Genomic DNA, 27063 nt, shown 5'->3' with positions numbered 1-27063 from the left:
GGGGTCAAACTTTTAGACACTGGAGAGCCTCTCAACGTTTTTGAACTGAGAAGTGATAGAACAGCAAACATCTGCTGAGCACTTACCAAGCCAGGCCTTGTGTTAAAGTGCATTACCCGAATTATTTTAATCTTCTTGCTCTCCCTATTTTCAAAGATGAGGAAACGGAGACTCAGAGAAGGTAAATGACTTGCCCAAGGACACACAGTAAGGGGCAGAACTGGGAGTCCAACTGAAGTTAAATCTAAAGAGCCACTCTTACCTTCTCATACAGGAACAGGGTGCAACTTTTGGATAGGCAGCCATGCTACTGATTGGACTAGCCAGCAGGCACGGTCAGCCCAGCATGGCTGGGGAAAGTTCTGCCCAGTCACGTGGGGCGGGAAGTATGCCTCAGGTCATGGTCTCCAGCCTTTGGGTGAGGAATGATTTGTTAGGTCTTCTTTGGTTAGATGCTCCTCTGACCAAGACCAACGAGCAGTGCCAGCTTTTTCAGTAAGAGAAATGCTGGGCTTCTGTCAAGCAATTTTTTTGAAATATTTACATCACACCCAACGTGGGGCTCGAACCCAAAACCCCAAGATTAAGAGTCACATGCCCTACTGGCTGAGCCAGCCAGGTACTCCCTTCTACCAAGCATTTTTAGAGGAGCTTCTATGCATGGTCCAGCAGACTTTATGAGTCAAAAGTGGCTCGGAAAAGTGGACCTGAGTTAGGCAATGGGCCAAAAAGGCTCTCTTCGTATACTGAAGACTTGCCCCCAAAAGAGAGTGGATGTATTTTTCATCCTGTGGCCAGTATTGAGGTCCAGTCTTATCTGCTTGTCACTGTAGAAAATCATGAACCAGAGGTAAGAAAGGAGGGCTCATCCAACCTGCTCACGTGGCCGGAGGTAGCTACTCTTCCTAGCATGTCCCTCTCTGGTACTCTGGCTCTAGTTTTTGCCAACCTTGGAACTACCCCCAGGAAGCTTAGAAATCCCAGGATGAGCTGAGCAAAACACTGCTCCTAATCTTGCATACATGGAAATTGTCCCTGCCTCTTGTGGAAATGTACATCCATTTCCCTTATATAAACACTGGGCAGATTTGCACCAAAGGCGTAGATGGGTAATCTTCTTCCACAATACTCCATTTCCCTTTTTAAAATGTTCCCTGGCAGGGGCACCTGGGTGGCTCAGATGGTTAAGCGTCTGCCTTCGGCTCAGGTCATGATCCCAGGGTCCTGGGATTGAGCCCCGCATCGGGCTCCCTGCTTGGAGGGGAGCCTGCTTCTCCCTCACCCTCCTACTGTTCCCCCAGCTTGCGCTCTCTTGCTCTGTCAAATAAATAAATAAAATCTTAAAAAAAAAAAAAAGACTTTTAAAAAAATGTTCCCTGGCAGAAAGCATTTGGGAGAAAAATTAGGCAAAAGTAGAACGTTAAGATATAACATGGAAGCATTCTGGGTACCCAAGGGATAAACAATCCCATTTCAACTCCTGGCCAGGCCAGCAGCTGCAAGAAGTTGATAAGGATGCAGCAGATGCGGCTGCAGAGCAGAGGAAAGCACAGATTAAAGCCTCTGAAAGGTTTGGATTTTTAAAGAGAAAAGGAAGCGCCTCCCTCTGCTTTTTACCTTCATATTTCTTTTGCATATTCTGTGCAATGTAAAGAATTACAGATCATGTATCACTGCTGTGGTTTTAATCATTCTATCATTCTCATTTTGCAGAAGTGGCCAACTCCTCCGTACCACGCCAGCGTTCGAGGGACGCGGGGAACGTGGACTGGCGTGCTGTGCAGGAAGGCACCCTGAGCAGGAAGACACAGCTCCTGTGCGGTTCCTGTATCCTGGAAAATGCTTGCTGACAAGTCCAGGTCGGGACAACACTCCATCGTTTGGGAAAGGTGGTGTGGTCTTGCTGCGGAGGCCCTCCGTAGCCAAGGGGAAGGTTATTCCCTGTTCCTGCGCTCCTTCTCCATCAGTCTCCTCCCACCCCTTCCTGTCCTGTCCCCCTAAAAAGGAAAGCTGGTTAAGGAGCTCTGCCTTCTGAACCTGCCTATCAGGCCTCCAGGTGTGTGGTGTGTGCACAGATCTGGGGGAAGCATGGCCTTGACAGTCAGGGTAGTTGTGTACATTTACTATGATTCATCTTCAGCAGATGGCAGTAAAGTGTCTTGGTAAAGCCTTTTTTGTTTTGTTTTGTTTTGTTTCCCCCATCATTTGTACAAAGGCACTCTTTAGGCTGGGGGCAGGGTGGGGTAATAAAGGCTGCAATTCTTGACCCTTGAGCCTAGCAGGCCAACACAATGCCAGAGGCAGAACTCCACGCTCCCAGGGCGGTTTCACAGAGAGAGGCTGGTTAAGAGAAAGAAGGACAGTGGGCTCCAGTAACTGCAAACAGCCATATTTTCAACATAATTTACTACAGGTCTCTGAAGTGTATATAAAACATTTTAGTGCAACATTTTACAAATAGTTCTCCTTTAAAAAAAAAAACCAAAAACCAAAAAAAAACCCAAAACAAACAAAAAAAACAAACCAAAAACAGATCAACAGCTCTCTACATCATGCATGGGTAGTTTCCTTACCCTACCTGTTTTTTCAACAATAAACGCAGAGAAACCATTGTTTGAAAAGAATACGAAAACCTGCTACAGAGACCCCCTGATGGAGGAGGGTGTGGTCATATCCATGTCCTGGGATGGGCCTAGCACCGGGTAGTTTTTCATGAATGCAACATTGTAGCTGTAGATAAGTCAAGAGTACATCTGGTAGTTTTCCTCTCCTGGTCCATGGCCTAGAACTCCTGTAGGCCGTGTACAATGAGGTCTCCAGCCACTGGAGGGCACCATTACCACTCATCTGACACCACATTTCCATAGAAATGGCCAAACAAGGTCCTGGGGATTTTCACAGAAAGTTGCAAAGCTCACCCTTTGATGGTATCCCCCAGCCCAATAGAAAATACACGGGGACAAAAAAAAAAAAAAACCCAATTGTTAAAATACTGGCTTCGGTTTCTTTTCTTCCTTTCAAATTTCCTGCAACTGCTTCACATATTTAATTCCGTGCATTACCTACTTTTCTATAGCTGTGAACCAATGCAAAGTCAGCTCTTCTTAGTCCTCACACGCCCAGTCCCGGCCGGCCCTCTGGCATCTTCCCCTTCTCACGGAGGAAAGTAAGTCATCTTCCCTCATTGACTCAGGCTACAAATTAGGGGCCAATTTTCCACCGAAAGCCCCGGCGCCGGAAAGGAAGAAACGGGGCAAAGGACTGCCTTCTTCCCTCACGGCCGAGCAGGTGGACTCTACGTCCGAGGCGCTGATGCAGTCCACGTGATAAATGGGAGTGAGCACATGAGGCAACAGAGGGATGCAGGTGGCTGCCTGCACACGGTCTCAGAGGAGAGCACTGGTGCGGGCGCAAGAAAGGGAGGCAGGTCTCCACAAGCCTGTCGGTGGTCTTGCTTCCCCTCAACTACGCAACAGCAGAGCATCCGATGAGCACCCCCACGGACCCCAACACGGATCGGCACCCACCTGGCCTCCCGGGGCGTCTGTTCAGCCTCAGAACAATCATCTCTCTGGTTAGACTTAGCTCCAGAATCCCTGGTGGCTTTTTCTAAACTGGGAATTCCCTGGGGAGTCAAGATGCAAGTTTAAGAGGAAAGGAGATGGCGCTCTTGACCAGCAAAACAGAGAAGCGCCAGGGCATGAGCACGCCTCCCATGGAGTGCGCAAAAGGCAACACTTGTAACCCACGACGGCGTGCCAGGGAAGCCAGGGGAGCCAGGGGAGCCAAGCACGTTGCCCCATAGTGTAAAGGAACAGGGTGACACTGGCTCTGCTGGGCTTCAGTGGGCATTCGAATGAAAAGCCACCATAACAATGAACAACCAAATCGCCTGAAACCACAAACAAGATCTAAGAAAGGGGAAGGCAAAGACCCACACAGCCATGTGATGACTTCCCGCTGAGACTAGGTCGTCTGAATGGTTCACAAAAGGGCCGTGTCTGGACCTCTCCGGGGCAGATATTCTCATGGCAGTAAGACCCACGCAGACAGAAATGGTGAATAAGAAAGACACCGTTCTCTTTGAGGAAAATCTACCCGGAGGGAAGAAGAAAAACCTAGTCTTCATACCTCCAGCGTGGCAGTTATACCTCCCCTGGTCTCCAAGGTCAGGCTCTGGAAACCACCCCATCCCACCACTGACCCCTGCGGGAGCTTAGCGCTCAGCCCGCCCCGTGCCCTCCAGGTACGTGGTGTCCTGTGGGTAGCTGCTTGGGCCCCCTGTGGTCAGCTCAGCACTGTCCCCTTTTCAGGCTCCCTGGCCACTTTCCCTTAAGAGTTTGGCAAAGCACCTTAAAATGGAAGCCCCCCCACTCACAGTTATCAGTTAGAGACATCTGGTGCAGAACAGATCAAGCCAACAACTAGCCTTTTGTCCTTCCTTCCCTAATCACTGGCTCTGATCAATCTGAAAGTCAGTAGCTGCTAAAAGCAGTGTGTTGCCCACTTTAGCTGGCAAAGTGTGTGCTGTTTGGAGCTTCTGACTTATTCTCCAACAAAGTGGGTTTTTTGTTTTTGTGGGGGTTTTTTTGGGATGAAGCCTATTCTTTGCCTCCCTGACAGGCTGGTCAGGCACCATCTACTCCTAATGGGGTTATGCAGGATTTCTGTTGTACGTACACAGTTCTTTGAAGCAAAATTCAATGCTTTCATCTTGACTACTACAAAGTGGTTCCAACCACTCCAGCTGAGGGAAAAGATAAGATACAAATTGGGCCCACACTACACATAATTTTCGAGTCTCGTTAAGAAAGTAGAAAACGTTTGGGTGTGTTCTGATCCGTGGGTAGCATTTTCAAGTACGCAAAAACAATAAGTCTTGGAAGAGATTCCTTTGCGCCATAAAGTTCATCCCTCCTTTTGCCATCAGTGGTACCTTAAAGAGAAATTCGTCCGTCACGTTACGGAATCCAAAAAGGGTAAACCAAAGGGATTTAAAAAGAGTCCATTACAAAGAATAAGAACCCCTGTCACATCTATATGAGAATACTATATAAATCAGTGAGTAGACACGGCACCTGGAGCTACTCACTACATTACCGGAAACAGAAACAAGGAGCCTAGTTCTGCAGGATAAGGACATCTGCTCCAAAACAGCTAACCAACCAGGACTGCCACTGAGAGGCAGTCTGTCTCTGTGACTGATCGGGGACTTTGAACACTTCTCAAGTCTGACAGTTTTCGGGCAAGAGCACTCCAGAGGTTGGGTGCTGTCTGCTGAGCGATCGCAGAGCAAGAGGCAGGAAGGGAGAGTCTCAGCTCCTCTGTGGCTGAGGTCCGCTGGGCTCCCCTTAGTCTATGGCTCCTGGGTGGATACTGAGCACAGGGGGCTCCAGGCAAGTGGGGGAGTAGTTGAGGTGTGGCTCTTTGATCCACAACAGGGGCACCCCATTCTTCCCATCCGAGTTCTTGCTGGAGTTCCGGCTCTTGAAGCGTACCAATAGGATGGTGATGATGAGGATGCCGAAGATGGGGAAAGGGTAGAAGAAGACAAAGTAGAAGAGCGCGTCATTGGAGCAGATGATGGACTGCAGGGTGGAACCTGGAACAGAGGCAAGACCGTGAGGGCTGGGAGCCTGGACCGCCGGCCCTCGTTCCCGAAGCCCTCGCCCAGCCCAACCCAACTCCCGCCCCCACCCTGTCTTTCCCCGGCTGCTGCTAAGGGAGGGGAGACCACCCCCCTAGCCCTGTTCACACAGCAGCGCCTCTTCCGATTCCCAGCTGAAGTTCATTCAAAGCAATGCCTCCGTCTCCCGCGGGGAGCCAGTACTGTGCTTGGAGAGCCATAGAATCAAATACAGTTTATTGATTGTGAACCCAACTGCATCTAGATGGTGGAGCAGCTGACCACCCCAGTCCGCACTGCCTGTCTGGTGATACTTCACATGTCCCTATGCACTCAGTTCTGCTCCAAACGTCCTTCTTTGGATGGGACCCGTTCTCTCCCCCCGCCAGCTTCTGAGAGCAGTTTTACCAGAAATGATGCTTACTTGCTTAACATTATCAATTGAAATGCCATTATGGACCATTTACAAATGTCCACAGTGAATTCAGTGCTAGTTATTCCTGGATATGGAAGGGAATGAAACCCGCTCCCCCCACACCCCAGACCCAGTCGAGGTCTGCTCTGGCGTGGGAGACCTCAGCAGGAGACCTTCCATTTTCTCTGGAAAATAAGGCTGCTGGATGACCTCTATGTACTACGAAACTTAAATAGGGACATCCACAGTGGGCAGATAAAATGTGGTCTAAACACCTTCGCTTGTACTTTTGGGTTATTCAGTAGACTGTTAGGGTGTCTGAGTATGATTTAGGCTTTTCTCTGCTTTCATTTCTACTGCATAGCTGTTGCTCAGTATTATTAAGAATATTCAACATGCACTTACACTTATTAGATTTCCAAAGTATATGAAATTGCTGATAGTCACCCACTTTTGACCTACAAAACTTCAATTTCATATGGTTCCATCTCCTAAACAGGAGGTAGTCAAAGAAAAGAAAAAGCTGATAAAACGAGAAACCTCAAATCAATTTACCCGGTAAAATGTTTTGGCTGAAACGGAAAAGAGGTTACAGTTTCCAGCAGATTTTTTATTTCTGCATTGCAGGCCAAGTTTACGGTGACAAATGCCATCTTCAGTCTGCTCTATGCCACACTTTGACAGAAGGGCAACTTAAAAGAGTGCCTTGTGAGAAAAAATCATTTAGGTCAGCAATTATTTCTTCCAGTCTCTGGCCATGGAGTCTCTTGATGTGATGAGAATTCTGAGCTCTGGACCTTTCTGGAGTAGCCACTGATGGTGAGCAGGGCCCTGCAGTATCACCGGTCATCCCAGCCAATCATGCAGAATCCAGCTCAACCTCCAAGTCACCCTCCAAAATACACACGAGCCAGGAACTTGAGAAAAACAGAGCAGCGACGCACTCGGGCTTCATTTTTTGTCCTCCTTCTGAGTCTGAAACACGCTAACTGGCTAAAGTAGGACTAAGCTGGATATTCTAAAGAGCGACACCGTAACATCTCACAAGATACTTGGATAATGAAATCTCACTAAAATAGAATCTGGTGGAACATCGAGTTGATTAGGAAGATTACTGGATGGTATGTTCTCACTTTAACTCCTATCCTCAATTGAGGGTCAACTATACGAACTGGCATGGCAAAGTCGAAATGCCTATGACAAGTGGGAAAACTGCTTATTAACCCATAATCGAGCTCTGATTTTATTCTTCCAGACCACTGGAACCAACGGTTGGAACCAACAGAGACAACCTTCCCCTGCAACCTGGGCAAACTCACTTGTGTCCAGAACCCGGATGCCGATGGGGGCCGACTCCTCCTCTGTCAGCCGGTACCATTCCTTCTGAGGGCTGGGCAGCCACTCCTCCACTCGGCAGGAGTAGTTCCCCGTGTCCTGGGGGCTTGCCTGCAGCACGGTGAGCCGATAGAGCAACGGGGAGAGCCTCTGGAAGCGAAGCCTGCCCTCCCAGGGGCTGCCTTCTGGGCCAAAGACGGCATCTGGGCCCACGCTCAGCAGGGCCGTCCGCTCCATTGGGTCCTCCTCCTCCTCCTCCTCCTCGTCCCCTTCCTCCTCCTGTTCGCCCAGGCCAGGGCCGTCCCTTTCCCCTCCAGCTTTAGTCCTCAGGGAGTACCAGGCCACGGCAAAGCGGGAGTCCTGACTTGACCGAGAAACAATGCTGCAGTCCAGCTGGAAACCTGCCTTCTCGGACACTGTGGCATTGGGGACCACCATGTCCACCTGCAGGGCAGCATCTGGGGGAGGCGAGGGGCAAAAAAGGAAAAAGAGGCTGTTTTAACTTCTTTGCTCACAACAATCTGCATGTCCGTCACCAGATACACTCTAGTAACATAGTTATATACAACACACACCTATTGAAAGCAAAATGGAAGGAGAATCTCTAGAAAGATCGCTAGGCTATAGAACACTGGGTACCCTACAAGTCACTGTGTGCAGAAGAAAATATGTTTTATTCCGACACATTATATTTGCATCGAATATCCGCAGAAGAATTCACAAGAAGCTGGTAGTACGGCTGCTTATGGGAATCTGGGGAGGAAGGGACACTTATTTTCACTGTAACCTCTTGCAGGGGCTGAAGGGTCCCCCTAAAAATTCATGTCTATCTGGACCCTCAGAATGTGACCTTGATTAGAAATAGGGTCTTTGCAGCTGTAACGAACTCACCCTGGATTTAGGGTGGGCCCTAATCCAATGACTGGTGTCCTGATAGGAAGACAAGGGGACACACAGAAAGGACATAGAGGCAGAATTTGAAGCAATGCAGCCACAAGCCAGGGGACACTTGGGGCCACGAGACGCCGGAAAAGCCAAGGAAGGATTCTTCCCTAGAAGCTTCAGGGGGAGCCTGGCTCTGCTGACAACTTGCTTCTAGACTTCTAGCCTCCAGAACTGTCAGAGAATAAACTGTTGTTGTTTTAAGCTATGAAGTTGGTACTAATTTGTTGTGGCAGCCCTGGGAAATTCATTCACCCCTCAGCTTCTGAGTTCAAACTGTGTGCATGTGGACCATTATCTATACCACAGTGAACCCGAGGAGGTAAGTAATCTCCAAGGACTCAAGCCCGAGACCTGAAAGGGCCCCTCGCCCTGAGCACAGAGCCCCCAGAAGGATGACACGGACAGCATCCTTCCGATGGAGACGGGAGACACAAAACGGCCAGGGAAAGGTACCAAGCAGGGGAGTCACACTTCAGACAGCACCAGGCAGCCATAATCTGTTTCTTGATTTTGCTGTGCACCCCCCCTTTTTTTTTCTGGCTCAATGGGGTAGGTACTAAACAAATAATCCATTCCCTACCTCCTAAATGGCCTGTTTGGCTCTGTTTATGAAATGCTCATAAAAGATGCCAACATAATGGTAACAAAAGTAGAGATACCAAATCGGATTCTGCTTGGATGAAGACCAAATAGGAGCATTTCCCAAGTACTGTCCTGGGCTTTCAATGAATTGGCTTAATGTTGCTCAAAGGTGAACACAAAGCTGGGGGTTCCCCCACCTTTGTGGGGCTCTGCCAAGCCCCTCCACACCCCCCATGGCCCATCTAGAATCTTGGTTTGCATCGCTGGCACAGAAAGCCTCGGGAACCGGCTACAGGTGGCGGGAACAGCGCCTCAGCCCAGCTCCCATGGGGGAGAACACGCTGGAGGGCAAGGTGGCAGGGCGCAGAATATCCGTTCATAGGCGACTCACGCTCCTTGGCTCATCAGCTGATACTTCCAGAGAGCATGGCTAACTGTAACCCCAGAGCCATCAGAGAGAAATACTGCAGATCAAGGAGCAGTCTAGGGCACCTTTGCTCTGCAGAGTCTACCACAGTGGTATCCTAAAGCTCCTAGTGGCTGGCCAATAAGACGCAATACACCCAAAATGGCAAGACGATCAGAGACCACTGGACATTTAGTTCCTCGGAAGGGCCTCTTCCCCATCTACTCTCCCTTTGTTTTCTTCTTGTCTGAATACTTACAATCTAAAGATTTATTTATTTTAGAGAGAGAGAGAGCACAAGCAGGAGGGGCAGAGGGAGAGGGAGAATCTCCAGCAGACTCTGCGCTGAGCGTGGAGCCCGATGCAGGGCTTGATCTCACAACCCTGAGCTGAAACCAAGAGTCGGTGCTTAACTGACAGCACCACCCAGGCGCCCCTGAATGCTTGCTATTTAAGCATTTGAGTTTTAATTTAAATTTCCTGGCTCCTTCCAGTGCCTCGTCTGCAGTAATGACTCAATGCAAGTTTTTTGAATGAAACTAATGTCCACCTGTCCACGCCCCCACCTTTAACATATCTCTGTACGAATTTGGTTGCCCGTGTCTGTCCCCTTCTAGAATAGGCCAAACCACCTCCCTGTGCAGACTTTAGCACTCTTTCCTGTTTCAGGTATAAGTCCCAAGAAAGTCCGCTTATGCCTCCTCTCTGTATGTTAGGCAGGAATGCCGCCGGTGCTCCCTAAATGTCTGCCAACCCCGCCCCGCGCCCCAGTCTCCCTGCAGCCCTAGTGTAGGGATGCGCACATGGGTGGGTGTTGGGGAAGAAGAGTGCTCAGCTGCCACCTCTCTACAATTTCACCTTTGGGAGAAGACACGCAGCAGTTTCTAGGCACGGTAAAAGGAAAAAAAACAAAAGCTCATGGGAACTATGAGTAACTCAAAGCAGAGGTGATTTCCCATCCAGTGTAGGCAAGACACAGAGCAGTGAGATAATGCGCCTTTCCCGGAACAAAGGGCGTATTCAGTCCTGAAGTGTGTTCTGTGACACATGGGGCAGGCACAGCTGCGAGGCTCCACCCACGAAAAGAGCCGCTCTCGTGAGACGTGCAAACGTGACGGACACTTCCAACAGACCACAGATCGGAACGCCGGGATGCGTGGGAAACGAACAAGACAAAGCGCTCACACCGACGCAGGCCACCAGTTCATTTCTGCTCCATGACCTCCGGGGGACCACTGACTTTTTGCTGGGACTAGGATGGACGAGGATGTGATGTCGCAGGGGACCCAGGAATCCGGCTTACCTCTGCTTTCATTACGGGTTGAAATGAGTAACCGTAATTCTACCGAGTAATTATGTGCATTTAGCAACTTTAGAAACGACAACAAAGACAAGAAAGGCCACACAGAGCAGTGACTGGTACCAACAAAATTATTAGGAAATGAGATTGAATTTCATCTCTTCCTATTTAAAGCATGCTCTTTCTATTTAAAGCATGTGAATCAATTCTTTTCCACTGTAAATCCACAGGCTTAATTTTTTTTAAACCACATGGCTACTGTTTCAAGATTTTTGCATATCCACCACCTTCTGAATCGGAATGTACCTTAAAAAGAAAATACTCTATGTTCTGCAACAATTAATCGAAAAATGCTATTCTGGTTAAGAAACAGAATCACTTTAGGCCAAAGCCAGATGTGCCATTTTCCTTTCACGAGGGGAAAAAAAATGTGAGACAATCCTGAATGCAAATGCAAAATGTAAATGCTCATAAATTTAACTGCAAACAATGTATTAATACACTCATTTTGTGCAGCGCATAAAGTATGACACTTGGAGGGGAAATACGCAGAGCAGTGACAGCCTGGGGACATTAACCCTCACCTGGCCGCATGATGGTCACAGCCATCTGCCCGGCAGTGTCCTCTGCCCGCTTATACCACACGCCGCTGGGACTGGGCAGCCACTCCTCCACGCGGCAGCTGTAGGTCCCACTGTCCTGCACTGCCACGTTCTGGATGAAGAGCCGGTACACACCGGGGGAAGGGCTCTCCAAATGCAGCCGCCCCTTCAGGTTGTTTTTGGCCGCCTGTTCCCCATAGTGGAAGGTAGCCTCGCGGCTCAGGCGGGCCACGGTCTCCCGTTCCGGGTGGTTGGGCTTCCACACAAACCACTCCACCACAAGCTGGGAGGCCGCGCTGGTGCGGTTCAGCACCACACACTCCAGCTGCACCTGCTGCGTCTCCAGGACCGACAGGTTCCCCTGCGCTTGGCTGAGCCTCAGGCGGCTATCTAGAAAGGCGAGGAAAGACATATTAGCCTCATGGAAGGACAGGCCACCCACATGCACCCTTTCCACGTACATTCTGAGTCCCCTGATCATGCGTCTGAGTGCATGGATTGCGAGCAGTTCATGGTAACAGCGGTTCCCCCATTTCTATCTCATCGGTTCAGAGCATAGGAGGGAACAAGCATGAGGTACAGAGGACTCCACACCCAAATGAGAGCAGCCCATGAGCCTATGGTTGACCAGAAGGGCCGGCTGGGAAGGGCCAGGCAGAAAAGGACAAGGTGAGACCCCCTTTCGAACCAAGAGCGAATTTTGAAAACTGACCACATGATGACTAGAATATGCTGGACCGTCCACCACAAAAAGAACTGCAGATGAGACAGTTAAATATGTTCCCAAGTTGGCCTTACGAATTGCAGTTCTTACTTTCTCGGGTTCCCTCTCAAGGTGGGAACAGAACAGATCTGACCTTAGTAAAGAGAAGCCTGGTATTGATAGAACCTGTGACTTGAAAACTCAGCCAATCAGATTCTCCTCCAGAGAAAAAAGTGTCCCTAATGATGGTATGCCCTGACGACATGCGTGTAATTTCATAAAAGGTCCTGATGAGCCTATCTGGACCGGGGGGGGAGGTCAAAAACCCACAAAACTGTAAAAGCATACAAGCACCTGGCGAAGGACACTTCCTGAGTGATACCCGAGGAGGGGGGGAGGGCCATGCACAGAGCACTTTTTACTTTTTTTACACTTCAAAACTGTCGGAATGTTTTACCATGCAATGCAGTAACTTCTGTAATTAAAAGGTCAAAAAATTAAAATAACAGAAAAAACGGGTGCCTGGGTGGCTCATTTGGTAAAGTGGCCAACTCTTGGTTTTGGCTCAGGTCATGATCTCTAAGTCATGAGACCGAGCCCCGAGTTGGGCTCCACATTCAGCGCAGTCTGCTTGAGATTCTCTCTCTCCCTCTGGCCCTCCCCTCGCTCACCCCCTCTCTCTAATAAATAAAATCCTTAAAAAAATTTTTAAATAACCAGTCTCCCGAAAATATACATATACATATATGTGCATGTGCGTGTGTATGTATGAAGATATTAACTCTGGTTGTCTTTGGGTTGAAAGATTATTTTCTTCTCTTTTTGTGTGTTTTCCAAAAGCTCTATAAGCATATTCTTTCTCATCAGGAAAAGAAGGAGAGGGGTGGTGCGTAGAGAAAAAGAACTAGAAGCAGGGGAAGAAAAAAACAACGAAACGAAAAAAATCACTGAAAAGGAGGGATGTGTTGTTTTAATCAATGTCCTGTGAGTTTCCTGTTTACAGTGTTAGTATTCCCACAAACAGAGATCTCACTAAATGTGTTTTGACAAACATCCGTGCAGCCCTGTGTGTTGGCCCAGTTAGCTCGCTGGAAGTCTGTAGTCTCAGATGGGGAAATTCCCTTGATAAATTTAGGATCCACAGAGAATCTCTTAGTTTCTGCACAAATGAGCAAAGGCAAAGGATGAATGGCAACTAAGGCGGAACTCAAGGTGGGTGGGGGATCATGTCCTCCCAGCAGAGAAAGTGACCAAAACTGAAAACATACAGGAAGAACAGAAACCTAAAAGAACATCTGTGGGCCAAATGACAACTGTCAGTTTTCAAAAGCCCCAAGGACTGGCTTGAGGTCTCTGGAAAAACCAAGAGGGATAATGCAGACCAGAGCTTCCTGGGCAATGCACCCGCAGAACGGTTCACATAAGTGTCACCGAGGTGCTGAGAAGCCTGCAGCGGGGCAGTCTTAGCAATACAACAGAGCACCCCCAGCCCATCAGGAAGGACAGGATAGCACAATAGATTGTAGGCCATGTAGGAATGAGGGATGGAGAGGGAGCTAAAGGCCACATCGTGTGGGGAGTTCAAAGAACTAGAGCTCTTTAACAAGGAGAAGGGGAGACTGACAGGGGCCCCCTTCACGCATGAAAAGATATGACCCAAACTTATTCTCGGTTGTTCCAGGGGCAGATCTAAAACCTGGAGGGGAATTACGTGGAGGAGGGTTTTTCAACGAGTAGGGCTGCCCTGCAGTGGATGGAACGGAGTCCTGCGGAGGTAGGAAGCGTGCTTACAGAGGTCAGGCGCCACCCCTGGTCTGTCGGGGAGCAGAATGAGGCCTGCACCCACAGGCTCTGAGACAGGGCCGAGGGGTGGTCCGCTCTGGAGATAGGAAGGGCTCCCCCCTGCCCGGGGGGGCTGAAATGGGTGGTAAGGAAGAAAGGCGAGCAGACGAGGGAGACCAGAAAGTGCCTTCCAGGCGAGAATGCTGGGTATGGAGCCGGCACCAGCCCGAGATCCAGGGTGCAACCTGCAAACCCAGGAGGAGATGCGGGAGCCCCCAGGGACCCTGCCTCGCGGCCTCCTGCCCAGCACAGCCACCCCTTGGGGCACCACCTGGTGAGGAAGATGCTGTCCCCAACGGCAGAGTGGAGGGTGCTTTCCTGAGTTGGCCCTACAGCACCAGGACGCGCCCGAGGCAAAGCCAGCAGTCCGCACGGCACTAGGGTGAGGGTCTGCACGCCTGCACCCACCCCAGCGTGGGGCCCACAGAGCCCCGCCGCCCCCCGCCCGGGCAGTCTGTCTGCACGAAAGCCGCTAGCCCAGGACGGCCGCACCCTGGGTCCTTACCTGGCTGCTTCACTGTGACTTCCGTGCGCCCCGAAACCTCCTCGGCCAGCTTGTACCAGGCGTAGTTGGGGCTCAGCAACCACTCCTCCACGTGGCAGTAGTAGCTGCCGCTGTCGCTGACCTCGGCCCTCTGCACCGTGAGGCTGAACAAGCCCCCGGACACGTGCCTCTCGAACTGGAGCCTGGCTCGCAGGCCCTCCTCCTCGGCATAGGTGCCGTACTCAAAGGCCGAGCTGTGGGTGGTCTTCAGGATGAGCTTGCCGTCGGCATCGGAGGGCTTGTGGACGTACCACAGCACGGCGAAGTGCGAGTTCTGGCTGGTCTGAGACTTGACGGAGCAGCTCAGCTGGATGGGCCTGTTTTCCACCAGGGTGAGGGTCCTCTTCGACTTGCTCACCTGCAACTTGGTCACTGCAGAGGAAAGGGGGTGGGGCAGTTCAGCAGCGGAGCCCCACACAGCTCCCGGGGGACTGAGTGCGGCCAGGCTTCCCCCGAAGCGGGGCTCAGCATGAGGGAGGCGGCACGGAGCCGGCTTCACCCCAACATCCCTCCACCTGCCTCCTCCCTGCCTCCCCTCCTATCATGCAGCCTCCAGGGGACTCTGCGAAAACTCAGATCTGCCCAATCACTTCCCTGCTTAGAAAGTTTAATGGCTCCCAACTGCTTATAGCTTATAAGGAAAAAATAATTCCTTTTCACAGTACAAAGTCCCCCAGGATCTGGCTCTCGCCCAACTGTCCTGGCTCATCTCCACGACTCACCCCTCCAGCCCCCCCCATCTCGCCCCCAGTCCCCCTGCACCTCCTCTCTGAGCTCTGGTTTCTGCTCAGCTGTCCTCTCTGCCTGTCTCCTTCCACCATCTCCCCTCTGGCCCTTCTGTGCACTCGTCTTTCCACCCCCTTCTTCCTTCCCACCCTGGGCCGGCAGACCCTCTCACTGCTAGCATCAGCACCCTCTACATATCTTCCGACTCTTTTTCCTTAGTCTCTCTTCCACCCTAGTCTGTGAGCACCTTGAGGGCAGAGATCAACCTTTTTTCTGGAAGTCTGCAAATATTTCGAGTGTGCCCCTCCTGATGCTAAGTGCCGGGGATACCCCAAAGAACACCACCATCATGCCTAGTGGACGTTCTCATTGCGGCACCCCCCAGAGCCTGGCACGGTGCCTGGGCTTCAGAAAGTACTCGAATATCTGCTGGGATATATGGGGGAGAGCATGCCAGAGAAATAACGGTAGCAGGTATTGAAAGGATTGCTAGGGGTGATCTTCCTGGGGCAGAGAGAGGGAGGAGGCTGAGAGGAAAGTGGCGAGCAATGGGACAGAACAGATTAACTCCAGTGTCCTTCCCCTCGCCACCCTGCTCCAAAACCAGAGGGAGGACAGACTCCAGAGTGTCACCCTGCTCCAAAACCAGAGGGAGGACAGACTCCAGAGTGCCACCCTACCTGCTAATCAATGACTGGGCTCACCTTTAAGGTGGCAAGAAGCCAAGGTCTAAGGAAATATATCTTATGAAGGTAACCTGGGATCATACCCACTCCATCCTTATTATACCTGGCTGTGCTTCTCCCCTACCCACTATTGTCCCCCTACTAAAAAAGTTTTTTAAAGAAGGAAAAAGATGCAGCTCCAAGTTCCTCCTAGGGAGCTAACAGTGAAAGCAGCTTTTCACACCCCAACTGAAATTTCTGAAAGCCCCAGACAGTCATTTGGACACCTTGGTCACACACAGATAAACATTCTGGATGGCAGAGAGGATTCAGCAAGCCAAGGGATGGCGGGATCTGATACCCAATGCCATTACTGCAAAAGCAACTCTAAGAACAAGTAACTCAGTGGTGAGTCAGGAGACACTCCTCACAAATGACTGCTGAATTCACATTCCCACAGACCTTCCCAAGCCATCAAGAACACACCAATATGAGGGGCGCCTGGGTGGCTCAGTGGGTCGAGCGTCTGACTCTTGATTTTGGCTCAGGTCATGATCTCAGGGTCATGAGATCAAGCCCAGTGAAGGGCTCCTCACTGGGCTTGGAGTCTGCTTAAGATTCTCTCTCTTCCTCTCCCTCTGCCCCTCTTTCCCCCACCCACTCTTCCCCTCTCTGTAAAAAAACAACAAACAAACACACCAACATGAGAGAGAAATCCTACGTCCCATGCCCCACCCTTCTTTTCATCTTTCTTGTGAACAAGCCCAGTCCCCTGCCTTCTCCCTTCTTCAAACAGACAAAGTCCTCCAGGGCACACGGGAATCCAGGGCAGGGTTTACCAGTAAGCTTCCCAGCTCTGCAAACTAGATGCACTTAGCTTGCCAGTCGACTTTTCAGATCTGATTCCTACAACACTTGAAACAACCAGCTCCCTTTTCATTCCCTTCCAACCCAATTCACCACATGCAAATGATATCTATATCAGCACAAATGATACCACCTGAATTATCTGGTTCTTGTCCAAAAAACTGGGTTGTTCAGTGTGGAGTAGAAAGAGCTTTAAAATGTATTATTAATTGGGGCTGTATTATTTTTGCAACTGTTACTAAGGAAACCTCAATTGCTATAGTAACTGCATATGTTAAACTGAAATCCTATGACTAAGCCTCAATTCAGTCACGTGGTCTGGAAACAAGAATCCAAAGAAGAAAGATGTTTTAAAGCATTTCCATTTTTTCTTTCCTTCCCATGTCAAAATATTGTGAAGTGTTGAAAAGCTTGAAAGAGAGGCAGTTTTGAAATTTGGTGCCTGCCTGACAGGTGGGCAAGGGGTCAGCTCCTATTCTGCGCTTGGAATTTCCTCCCCCATCTCAAGGGCAGGGAGGGCCTTGCCTGAAGCCCAGGAGAGCTGGCAGCCCCCATGCCTACTTAGGAAGATCTCACGAGTCCTGACCAGTACTGCCCTGGGCCTTGTGAAGCATGCTTACACCATCCTCCTCCGTAGAGGCTGAGGTGGGGGGGGTGGGTAGTGGGAGACGACGACAAACGGGACACAGCCCACTTTAGGACTGGAGGAATTTTCATCTACATGATGACAACACCTCATAGCAGTGTTGTGGTGGCTAAATGCAACAGTCTATAGAAAGAGTTTAGCACAGAGTCTGGTATAACATAAACGTGCAATACATTTTTACTATTTCCATTTCATTTTGGTCTCTGGGTTCGGTGCCACATGCAAAGCACACCATGAAATCCAGAACTGTCAAACTAAGTGACCAACTTACTACTAAACGTGCAGCCCCTGGCCCAGGCCCGGCGTCACCTGGGAACCCGTGAGAAAGGCAGACTCCCCGACCCACCCCCCACCCACTGACTCAGAATCTGCCTCTAACAACAAGATCCCTGGGTGATTCCTGCGCACCTTAGAGCCTGAGAATCCCTGGACAGGGCCCCTGTGAAGGAATGGATTTAGGGAGGGCAACCGCACACAGGTCATAGGAAAGCCAGGGGCGGAGGCTGGGTTAATCCCCAACAGTGAGTCAGCGGGAGGAAGGGGCAGGAAGAGAGGCTGCCTGGCAAGGCCCCACCTGCTAGCACAGGCTCAGGCTCAGGTTCAGGCTCACGCTGGTGCTGCCTCCAGGGCGCGCCTCAGGCTCCTGGAGCCAGGCCGTGCCCGGTTTGAGGGACGGGCCCTTTCTTTGTGCATCTGGAGAGTTCCCTTCCTAGGCCTCTCATCGGGCGGGATCATGGGTGTGGCATTCTGGGAGAGGCTGCTGCATTACAGCGAAGACAGCGCATAGCGGGTGGTGAGAGGCATCTGGGGGGACTCGGCAGCAGGGGGGAGCAGTGGCTTCACCGGCCAACTCCCCCAATCCTGCAGACCCTGCTTTGTGCGCCCCCCCCCCCCCCAGAACTCCTTTCTTCCATCAGTAACGATTCTCTTATACCCTGCGAGAGCTCTTACAGGCCGCCTCACGTTGAGGTTCATTTTTTAAAGGCCTTTTCTTTCCTATGAAATTATAAGCATCTGAAGGGCAGGGACTGTGACCCAACCATTTGCTAAACAAATTAAGAAACGGATGACTGAATAAAGAGGCGACTGATCTCTTGGAGGTATGGGAAGATAAAGGAGAGGCGCTGAATCCTGACTGCGACGGGAGGGACTGCACATTTCACAAAGTGTGTAATGTCGGACCTCAGCCCTTGAAAAACAAGTGAGTAGGTGTTGCCCAGGCACAGGAGGGGAGCGAGAGGGCACCCACGAGAGAGGGGACAGGGAAGCAAAGGTGGGAACTGCTCTGTGCACCACATTCGGGGAGAGCAAGTGGTCAGTCCTGCAGATGAAGTCAGAAAGGTACGCGTCCGCTGCACTGCAAGGGGCCTGGAGCACGTACCAGCCGCTGCCCATCCACGGTTCTCAGGGGGCCCTCCGGGGCCCTCCAGCATCAGCATCCCCTGGGGACTGGCTGAGACCACCGAGTCACAAAGCTGTGGGGGGGGGGCAGCGAGGGGCAGTTTCCTGAGCCCTCCAGCGAAGTCGGAGGCACACGGGAGTTTGAGAAGCCACAGGTGTGGTGCTGAGGCGGCCGCGGGTAACCCAGGATGGAGCAGCTTCTGTGCAGGGGGTGCACAGAGCCAGAGGACAGTGAGGAGACTCAGGCAGTGAAGGAGGAGAGGAGAGAGAAGGAACACTGTGCTTTACTAAAGACATGTGACAGTGATCAGAAGAGTGAGGCAAAGAGGGGGGCCAGTGGCTGGACAGCAGACGTCTGTCAGGTTGAGGGAAGCAAGTCTGCCAAGAAGGGAAAGCTACGGGGGAGGAATGAATGGGGGGGTGTGTGGTGTGTGTGTGTGTATGTGTGTATGTGTGTGTGTGTGTGTGTGTGTGTGTGTGTGTGTGTGTCCGTCCCACCCTCTCTCAGAGGAGACGGCAAAGACACCTGCTAGTCAAGCAGCTACTACACCCTACAGTCCCTACACCCCAAGCCCGTGCTCTTCGCTCTCCCCACGGTCATGCCCTAGTTGAGCCCCTAGAAGCTCTGCCCAGCCTTACACTCAGCCTGCACGGGAGCTCTCCAGCCCCCGCCCGCACCAGGGGGAGCTTCCTAAGCCGCAAACAGGAGCTCGCTGCTCCCAGCTTAGGGCCTGCTTGTGGCTCCTCAGGACAGCAGTTTTCAGCAGGGCAGCGATGCCCCCAGGGACACCAGGGAAATCTGTGGGCAGGTCTTTCCTTGTCGCATTGATTGGAAGTGGGGGCGGGGGGTGTTCTGTGGATGAGAGCCAGCGATAGATATAAACCCAGGTCTGGGATGGCTCCATGCAACAAACCTCTGCCTCGGGTCCTGCATGACTTTCAAATGACATTCATGTGGGGGAAAACTCTGTCCCTGAGCCCAGAACCTACTTCCATTTTACTATCACCACAATATTTTTTTTTTTTTTAATTTTGCATGGTTTTAATATATACCAGGGAAATGAAGGGAGGGTTTTCCTTTGTTTTGTTTGGCATTGCTGCAAGAGCTGCTCAGGATTTCGGAAAGCGTGTAGGGGACAGAAGCGCCGCTTGGGCAGAGGGGCCTGATGCTCAGTCGGTACTTCTAGGGACAGGGCAGCAGGGTGGCTGCCCAGGATAGCTGTCCCTGAGCACGGACGTGTTACAACACATCACTGTGTTATGAACTACTTTTTAAAAAATTCATCCTTTATTCCACAATGAGGGCACTGTAACAATTTTTAAAGATTATGTGAGTAGGAATGTTATACTGTCTAGGAATTTCATTTTAATAGTAGTAAAGGGACTATTCTAAATTGTTATAAAAAGGATTATATGATCTGAGCATGAGCAGAACTCCTGATTGCTCAGTTTAGAGAAAAATGTCTTATTTAACAAATTATAGATGCCTTTCTATGTGCTGAGCACTGTTGTAAGCACTTCATAAATATTGACTACTTGCTCCCCACCAGATCTATGAAATAAGTATCATTACCCCCAGTTTTAGAGATACTGGCCAAGGTCACACGGCTGATAAGTGGTAGAGCCCAGATTCAAACCCAGGCGGCCTAGTCTATCCTTGCTTTAACCAGCACATATGATGACCCTCCACGCTGTGGTGTCTAAAAGGGGCTCCCCTGAACTGAGGGTTCTAGAGGGGAGGGGGGTGGGAGGATGGGTTAGCCTGGTGATGGGTATTAAAGAGGGCACGTTGTGCATGGAGCATTGGATGTTATACACAAACAATGAATCATGGAACACTACATCAAAAACTAATGATGTAATGTATGGTGATTAACATAATAATAAAAAATAAATAAAAGGGGCTCCCCTGGCCCTCGCCAACATACCTGGGGCCAGAGCCCTCCCTGACCCGATGCTTCAGTCATATCAAAACATGCGTGCTGCTTCCTCCCTCCATGATATTCTCTGTACACTCTGTTCCAAGCCTGGACTGTCCCGCTGCCCACGCCCACGCCACCCGATTCCCTCCTCGGGCACATCCCCCAAGCCGGCTCTCCCACCACCCTTGTGACTCTTCCCCGAGCTTCCGCCTTCCCAAGCCGCAGGACAGCCTGCCAGGCAGGAACGGGGACACAGCCCTGCCTGCAGCTGCAGCACCCAGCATGGAACCTGGCACACAGTAGGTGCTCAAACATGCTTGCAGAAGGCAGTGGGAGCGAGGACTGAGGAGAAAGGAGCAAAAGTTTGGAAGTGGAAACAGCTAATTAGGAGTAACGCAGACATGCCCTGTCTGTCTTACCTGTCTGCAGACAGAGCAGTGACCCTTCTGCGCTGACTGCAAACAGGTGCACCTGGCGTCACCATGACAACGGGGCCTGAGGAGGTGCGGGAGGGCTGGGGACTCCCCTAGGGCTCTGGCACTCCTGCTCACTGTCTCTGAGCACTCAGCAGGCAGAAGCCACATGCACTCGGCATGCGAGGAGAATGAACCCCAGGTTCTCCTAAAAGAAAGTAGGGGCCAATCCCACTTAGGATGAGGCGGGCTGTCACTCACCAGACTGTGACAAGGACAGCCACTGTTCACATGCCCTGGACCCATGCAAGTCAAAAAAAAAAAAAAAAAAAGCGCTCAGCCCTCCCAATCTGCCAGGTCAGCAATAAGAAATTGGAGAAAACAGATTTGGCGGCATCCACAGGGTATTAAATATTCATCCTGACTACCCATCAGTAAAATCCCAGCAGAATACACCCACTGACAAGTCGGCTTTCTACACCGGAGACTCTCCTCTTGGAAGCTTGTTTATTGCTTTGTCAATCCAAATGTGCAATATTTAATAGCCAGACCAAGAGAGGGTCATAAACATTTGGAAAATGAGTGCTGACATTTCCCTTATTGCTTCTGTATTTAGGGATATGTAATTGGAGGGTGTTTTTTGGTGCTAAAGAAAATCAGAAGGAAGCAACGTGATGCTTGGAAATTAAAAGAAAAAAGAATTGATTAAGAGCGAAGAACCGAATATGTTGAACTGGCTTAAAGTCTTGCCTAAAGGCCCTTGGGGGTCACCCCCTGTGATCGATGGGAGTCAGGCTAAGCTAAATCAACAAAATGGGAGTGATGGCATTCCTTGAAGATTTCCTTGGGGACGTGCAGATGGAGCAGGAAGTAGGTAAAAAGAATGGTCACTAATAGATCCACAATCAATCAATCGTGCCATCCAGCCAGAGATTTTAATGCATCAAACACCTGTGATGTGGTCAGGTCAGCAGGTGGCCCCAGCAAGGACTGGCCTGGGGCACAGATCACACAGAGCCCTTTGGGAGCAGGTGACATGAGCAGTGAAAGGCTGATACGTGGACCAGCACGAGAGAGCCAACAGTCCCTGGGTTTCTCTGTGATTCTGTTGGAATAAGAATATTTGACAAAATATTCTTAAAAGGGCCGGTGGGGGCAGGTGGTGGGGGACGCTCCTAGGGAAAACACCAGAGCAGGGATAAGAAGCCCTGTTTTGAGGGGCAAGGAATGGAGGGAGAGCAGAAAGAAGAGAAGCCAGCACTGGTTCTGAGCTCTAGTATCCCCAAATCTTAGGAGCCATCTTGTGGCAGAAGTTTGAAGAAACGGGAGTTAGAGGAGGCATAAATTAAACTCCTACACCATTAGCAGACCGGAACCTCTACGGGTACCTCGTGACCCCAACTTGAAAAAAACAAATTTAAGTATTTGCTAATAGGTGTCAGGAAATCAAGGATGGTAAACCAGAGAGAAGAGAGGTCAAATAAAAGTACCTGGTACCAAAGAGGATTCCTGAGAAGAAAAAAAAAAAAAATTATATATATATATATATATATATATATATATATATATATATATATATTCGTCTCGAAAATATGCAATATAATAAAATTAAGAGCTTGGGTTCTGGAGCCAGACTACCTGTCTGGATTTAAATCTTGCTTCTGCCTCTTATTATGGATCATTAGATAATTTATTTAAGGTCTGTGTCAGTGTTCTCGTCTATAAAATGGGTGAAAGCTGGTATTGTAAGAACCAAGTAAGCTATTGCGTATAAAGCATTCAGGATGGTGACGGACACACAAGAAATGCTCCATAAAGATTAGCTGCCGTGTCGTTGTTACTGTTCTTACTACTACAACCACCCGGGCTGAGACTCCGCCATGCCAGCAAGCTCCAAAGAGAAACTTCTTCCATTAATAAGGCTGTTAACTGAATGCAGAAAGCATAATCTCCAACTATATGGCCTTAAAGAAAGTCAAAGTCCCCCTTTCGTCATCCAACCCCACTGCTTTTTAACAAGGCACACGTGGGTTCAAATCCCAACCCTCACCCCCCACCCACCACTTCCTTGACTTGGGCAAGTCAGAACTTCTCTGAGCCTCAGTTACTTCTTTGAGAAAGTGGGACAGCAAGAGCCTCCTCCCAGGTTAGCGGGTGAAGACAACATGAGATCACACACGCCGAGTGTCTGACACAGTCAGCCCCCGTATTTTCCACTTCTACTTCCCCCCTATGAAGGCGCAGCACCAACCGGGAGTGTGTGGGGGAAAAAAGGAAAAACGAGCATGAAGCTCTTTGGGAAAGACGAAGGGCTAAGTGCATAAATGTTTAACAGAGGAGAGATGGTAACATTAAGAGGGATGCACTCTCCCTGGTGCGTCAGCCACTCCCCGGGCGGTGGCGTGCGGCCCCAGCACCCACCCAGGCTCCCTGCAGCCTCCAGAGGGCCTCTGGGGTGCATTCCTGCTCACCTCTGAGCACCGGCCACGTGACCAACAGCCCCTCCCAAGGCTCCCGCACCAGTGCAGCTCCTTCTCTCTCAACAGTGAAAGCACAAACCAATTCAGCACAAGCCACAAAGACCCGAGACGGTCCTCAGAGCAGATCCTCACCCCCTAGCTCTCCAGCTACATTTTCCACCCAGGAGGAATGAGATGGTGTGATGGAAAATGGAGAGAACTCCGCAAGTCGAGGAGACCAAGGCCCACCAGCAGCTGCCATCTCGGTTTTCCACTTGACAAGCTGGTTTGCCACATCGTGCCTCCTAAGCAACGGGAGCCTGGGTTTCTTCGCAGAGAAACCACACGGGGATACAAACATCTACCTTGTTTCACTGCTGGATGAATTTTTAAGAAAAACATAGGTGCTAGTAAGCACAAAGCCCGGCACCCGAGAGGTACTTAACACATTTATATCCCTTATTCTCTTTAGTAACCCCACAAATCAATCAGAATCCAAATAACTTGAACTTCGATGAGCTAATTCCTAAGCCTTCCCTTATGTACTCCAGCCTTAGATTCCAGATAGGGATGGAAACAAGCAAGTATGAGGAACTGATTCAAAAAGGCAATGTCAGGCAAGGTCCTGGGGTCAGTGCTAAGCCTACCTTCTACAGCTGCAGAACCATGTGACAGGCACCGTGGCTCACAACCCGACCTTGAGGGCCAGAGGAGACCACAAAATGTGCAATTACAATCAGAACGTCCTAGTCAGTGAGGCAGGCGAGTGTGTCCCTCGGCATTTCCACAACAAGAGGTCACACAAAATGGGGTCTCTGGTTAACCCTCCATTAACCCAAAAATCCACTTAAGCAGCACAGCGTCTACCCTGAGCTTGTTGTTGCCCAGGCTTAGGCTGTAATTGACCAAGGAACCCCTTCCCATCATTTATACAACTTGCTTGTCCCAAACTCTGGTGCAGAACAGGGCTTTTATGGGGTTAGAAGAGGCCAAGGATAAAAGTTCAGACAACACCACTGTGACCATATGATGTGGTGGAGCAGACCAGGTTGGACACGAACTACGGCTGTGAGTGGGCAGAAAAATCCTCTTTGCCAGGTGTTCAAACCATCTTTGCAAAGTGGGCAGGTCACAAAGTCAGAAAAACGTCTTTGCGGAGTCACTTCTCATCCCCACCTCCCTTCACCGAGTGGGTGCCTGTGCTCTCTTGTTTGGGGGTCTGGCGGCGGCGGCAGCTAAACAGGACCTGCAGCCTGGGCTCCACCTTCCACCAGCTTCCAACCAAGCAGGAGGGGGGACAGACACCGGGGACACCATAAAAGCACATATACTTAGGAAAAGGGTCCAATGAAGGAGCGGTTGCAGAGTGTCCTGCTCCTCTCTTCCCCCCACAGGAAAGGGCATGGGAGAAAGGCACACAAGAGGTTCAAACCCTCCCTCCACCCTTTACCAGCTAGGCGACCCTGGGCTAGTCGTGGAATCTTCCCTGAGTTTGTTGTGAAATCATCATAAAACCAGGGACCCTAAGCACCTGCCACGAGGGAGATACTCAGTAAGTGCCTCCCATGTTCCTTCTCACGTTCAACATTCTTTATCGGCCAACAGGGGACGTCCCTCCTCCACGCCTACTGTCTCAAGGATTACAGGAGATGAGTCTAAAAAGACATGACGATTAAAAGTGGTTTGTAATCCCTGATTGGATCCTGGTTCGGAAGAAAAAAAAAAAAGAAGAAGAAGAAAAACTACAAAGGACATTATAGGGACAATGGGGGAAATGCTGGTAACGTCCCGCAAGGGTGGTGAGTTCCCCAGGCCCGACAGCGGTGTCCTGGTTGGACAGGAGAGGGTCCTCGTTCTTAGGAGGCGCCCGCTGAAGGACTGAGAAGCAGGAGACCCGACCGCTGCCACTGATCCTCGAATGGTTCAAAAACAACAACACCAACCAACCCGAGGGAGAAAACAAATGCAGTAGTCAGCCACTGACCAGCCAGGCCAGCGAATGGCAATCTTGCAGCCACCTCCAGATTTGAAATTTCTCCAGGCGGAGAAAGCAGGCCGGCCGAGCGCTCGATGGCCCCCTCCGTCCCTGCAAGCCTGGCACCCAGGGCACGCGCCCACGACCCAGCACCCCCCGCCCCGCCCCCGCGCCCAGCCCCTGACCTGGCTGCAGCACCCTGATCTCCAGCAGGTTGGAGGTCCGCTCGGCCAGCCGCGTCCAGGTGTTGTTGTAATTCCTCCTCCACAGCTCGGCCACGCACTGGTACTTGCCCGCCTCCGTGTCACTGGCTCGGCTGATGCTCAGGCGCACGTTGTTGCTCGACTCGGCCTTCTCGATGGCCGTTCGAGTTCGGAAGCTGGAGGACCTGTCCCCCCACTGGACCCCTCCGTCCCGGGTGAAGGTCACCAGGTCATGGAACTCGAGGGTGCCTACCGGCTGGAACCGCCACGTCACCGACACGGGGACTCTGGCCGGGTAATGGGGTTTGATGATGCACTGCAGGTCAAAGGAGTCGCTGTAGGTCACGCCCGGCGTGCGGGAGATGGCTGTGACCGCAAAGCCTGTTTCTGGAGGGAGAGCAGAGAGACTCCAGCTAGGGGAGACACCTGGCTTTCTCAGGGCAGCGTGCCGCAGTGATGGGGCTACTGGCAAAGCTAGCGGAGCAGAGCCAAGGCTCTGGGTCTCTCTTGATGCCCAGGCCAGGGTTACTTTAGCTCTCACATGGAAGCACGAGCCCAGAAGATCACAAGACCCCACAGACAGAGGCCAGACGCAATTCTCCTTGAGCAGCACTAAGCAAATCCTTCCCAATGAAACCTTCATGTCGATCTGCCTCCCAACAGCCCCCTCCCAGGGAGTGAGGTTTATAGGCAGAGCCATTCCCAGAAGTCTTGGGATCCCATGCTAAAATAGGAGAAAAAAGCCCCCAAGCCAACTTCATTCATTGCCTGCAAGGTGGACACAGCCCCCAGCCCCGACACCTCCTCTGTCTGGTCCGCAGCGCATTGGGGCTGGAGAAGGGGGAGGCAGATGGGAGGACGTGTCCCATGTTCCCAGTGGAGGCTTGCTCACCCATCCTTTTTCCACTTTCCTTGTGAAATCCAGGGGAGATGGGCAGTGAGGAAGCCACAGCAGGTGGCCTGACCTTGAGCAGGTGGGGACCTGGGGTGAGGTGGGCTTCTGCCGTCACAGTACTCCTTATGGACAGGCAGCTGACCAATCCCTGATACCAACTCCTCAGCGGGGGTTACCTGAGTTCCTTCACCTTGAAACACTACTTAATATTAATACATTGGTTCTGCTCATAAAACTGGGACTTACTGAGCGCCGTGTGCCAGGCATGGTGCCAACTGCCGTGCTCATGCCACACTTCACCAAGTCCTCAAAATGACCTTGTAGGACAAGAAGGAGCACCATCCGTTTCTTAGGGACGAGGCAGAGGCACGGAGAGGTTATATAAATTGCCCACGGTCAAGCTGCTTGTCGATGGCAGTCAGGGCTCTTATCAGGTGGCGTTACCCACGGGAAGTGGTTAAAGGCACAGACCCTTGAGCCTGATGCCCGACTGTGACACTTTCTAGCTGTGTGACAGTGAGCAAGTTACTTCACTTCTCTCTGCCTCTATTTCCCCATCCGTAAAATGGGTCCTTGTGGGGATGAAATGAG

General features: G+C 50.9%; 1 protein-coding gene across 2 annotated transcripts in view; it reads right to left on the bottom strand.

The window, feature by feature from the left end:
• Positions 1–2398: 2398 nt before the first annotated feature.
• IGSF3 (immunoglobulin superfamily member 3) overlaps positions 2399–27063 on the bottom strand; it is a 90966-nt gene continuing 66301 nt past the window's right edge. For both annotated transcript variants that reach the window (XM_032420755.1, XM_032420765.1), the window contains 5 exons: positions 25560–25964; positions 14262–14672; positions 11194–11601; positions 7361–7834; positions 2399–5602 (listed from right to left, as the gene is read on the bottom strand). In XM_032420755.1, the coding sequence (XP_032276646.1) occupies positions 5352–5602; positions 7361–7834; positions 11194–11601; positions 14262–14672; positions 25560–25964 (1949 nt within the window). In that variant the 3' untranslated portion in view covers positions 2399–5351. The remainder of the gene's footprint in view (positions 5603–7360; positions 7835–11193; positions 11602–14261; positions 14673–25559; positions 25965–27063) is intronic.

This window comes from Phoca vitulina, unplaced genomic scaffold (assembly GCF_004348235.1).
Source record: "Phoca vitulina isolate PV1807 unplaced genomic scaffold, GSC_HSeal_1.0 scaffold2, whole genome shotgun sequence".
Classification (NCBI taxonomy): Eukaryota; Metazoa; Chordata; class Mammalia; order Carnivora; family Phocidae; genus Phoca; species Phoca vitulina.
The sequence above is the reverse complement of the archived record's forward strand: the minus strand, read 5'-3'. Positions and strand labels throughout refer to the sequence as shown.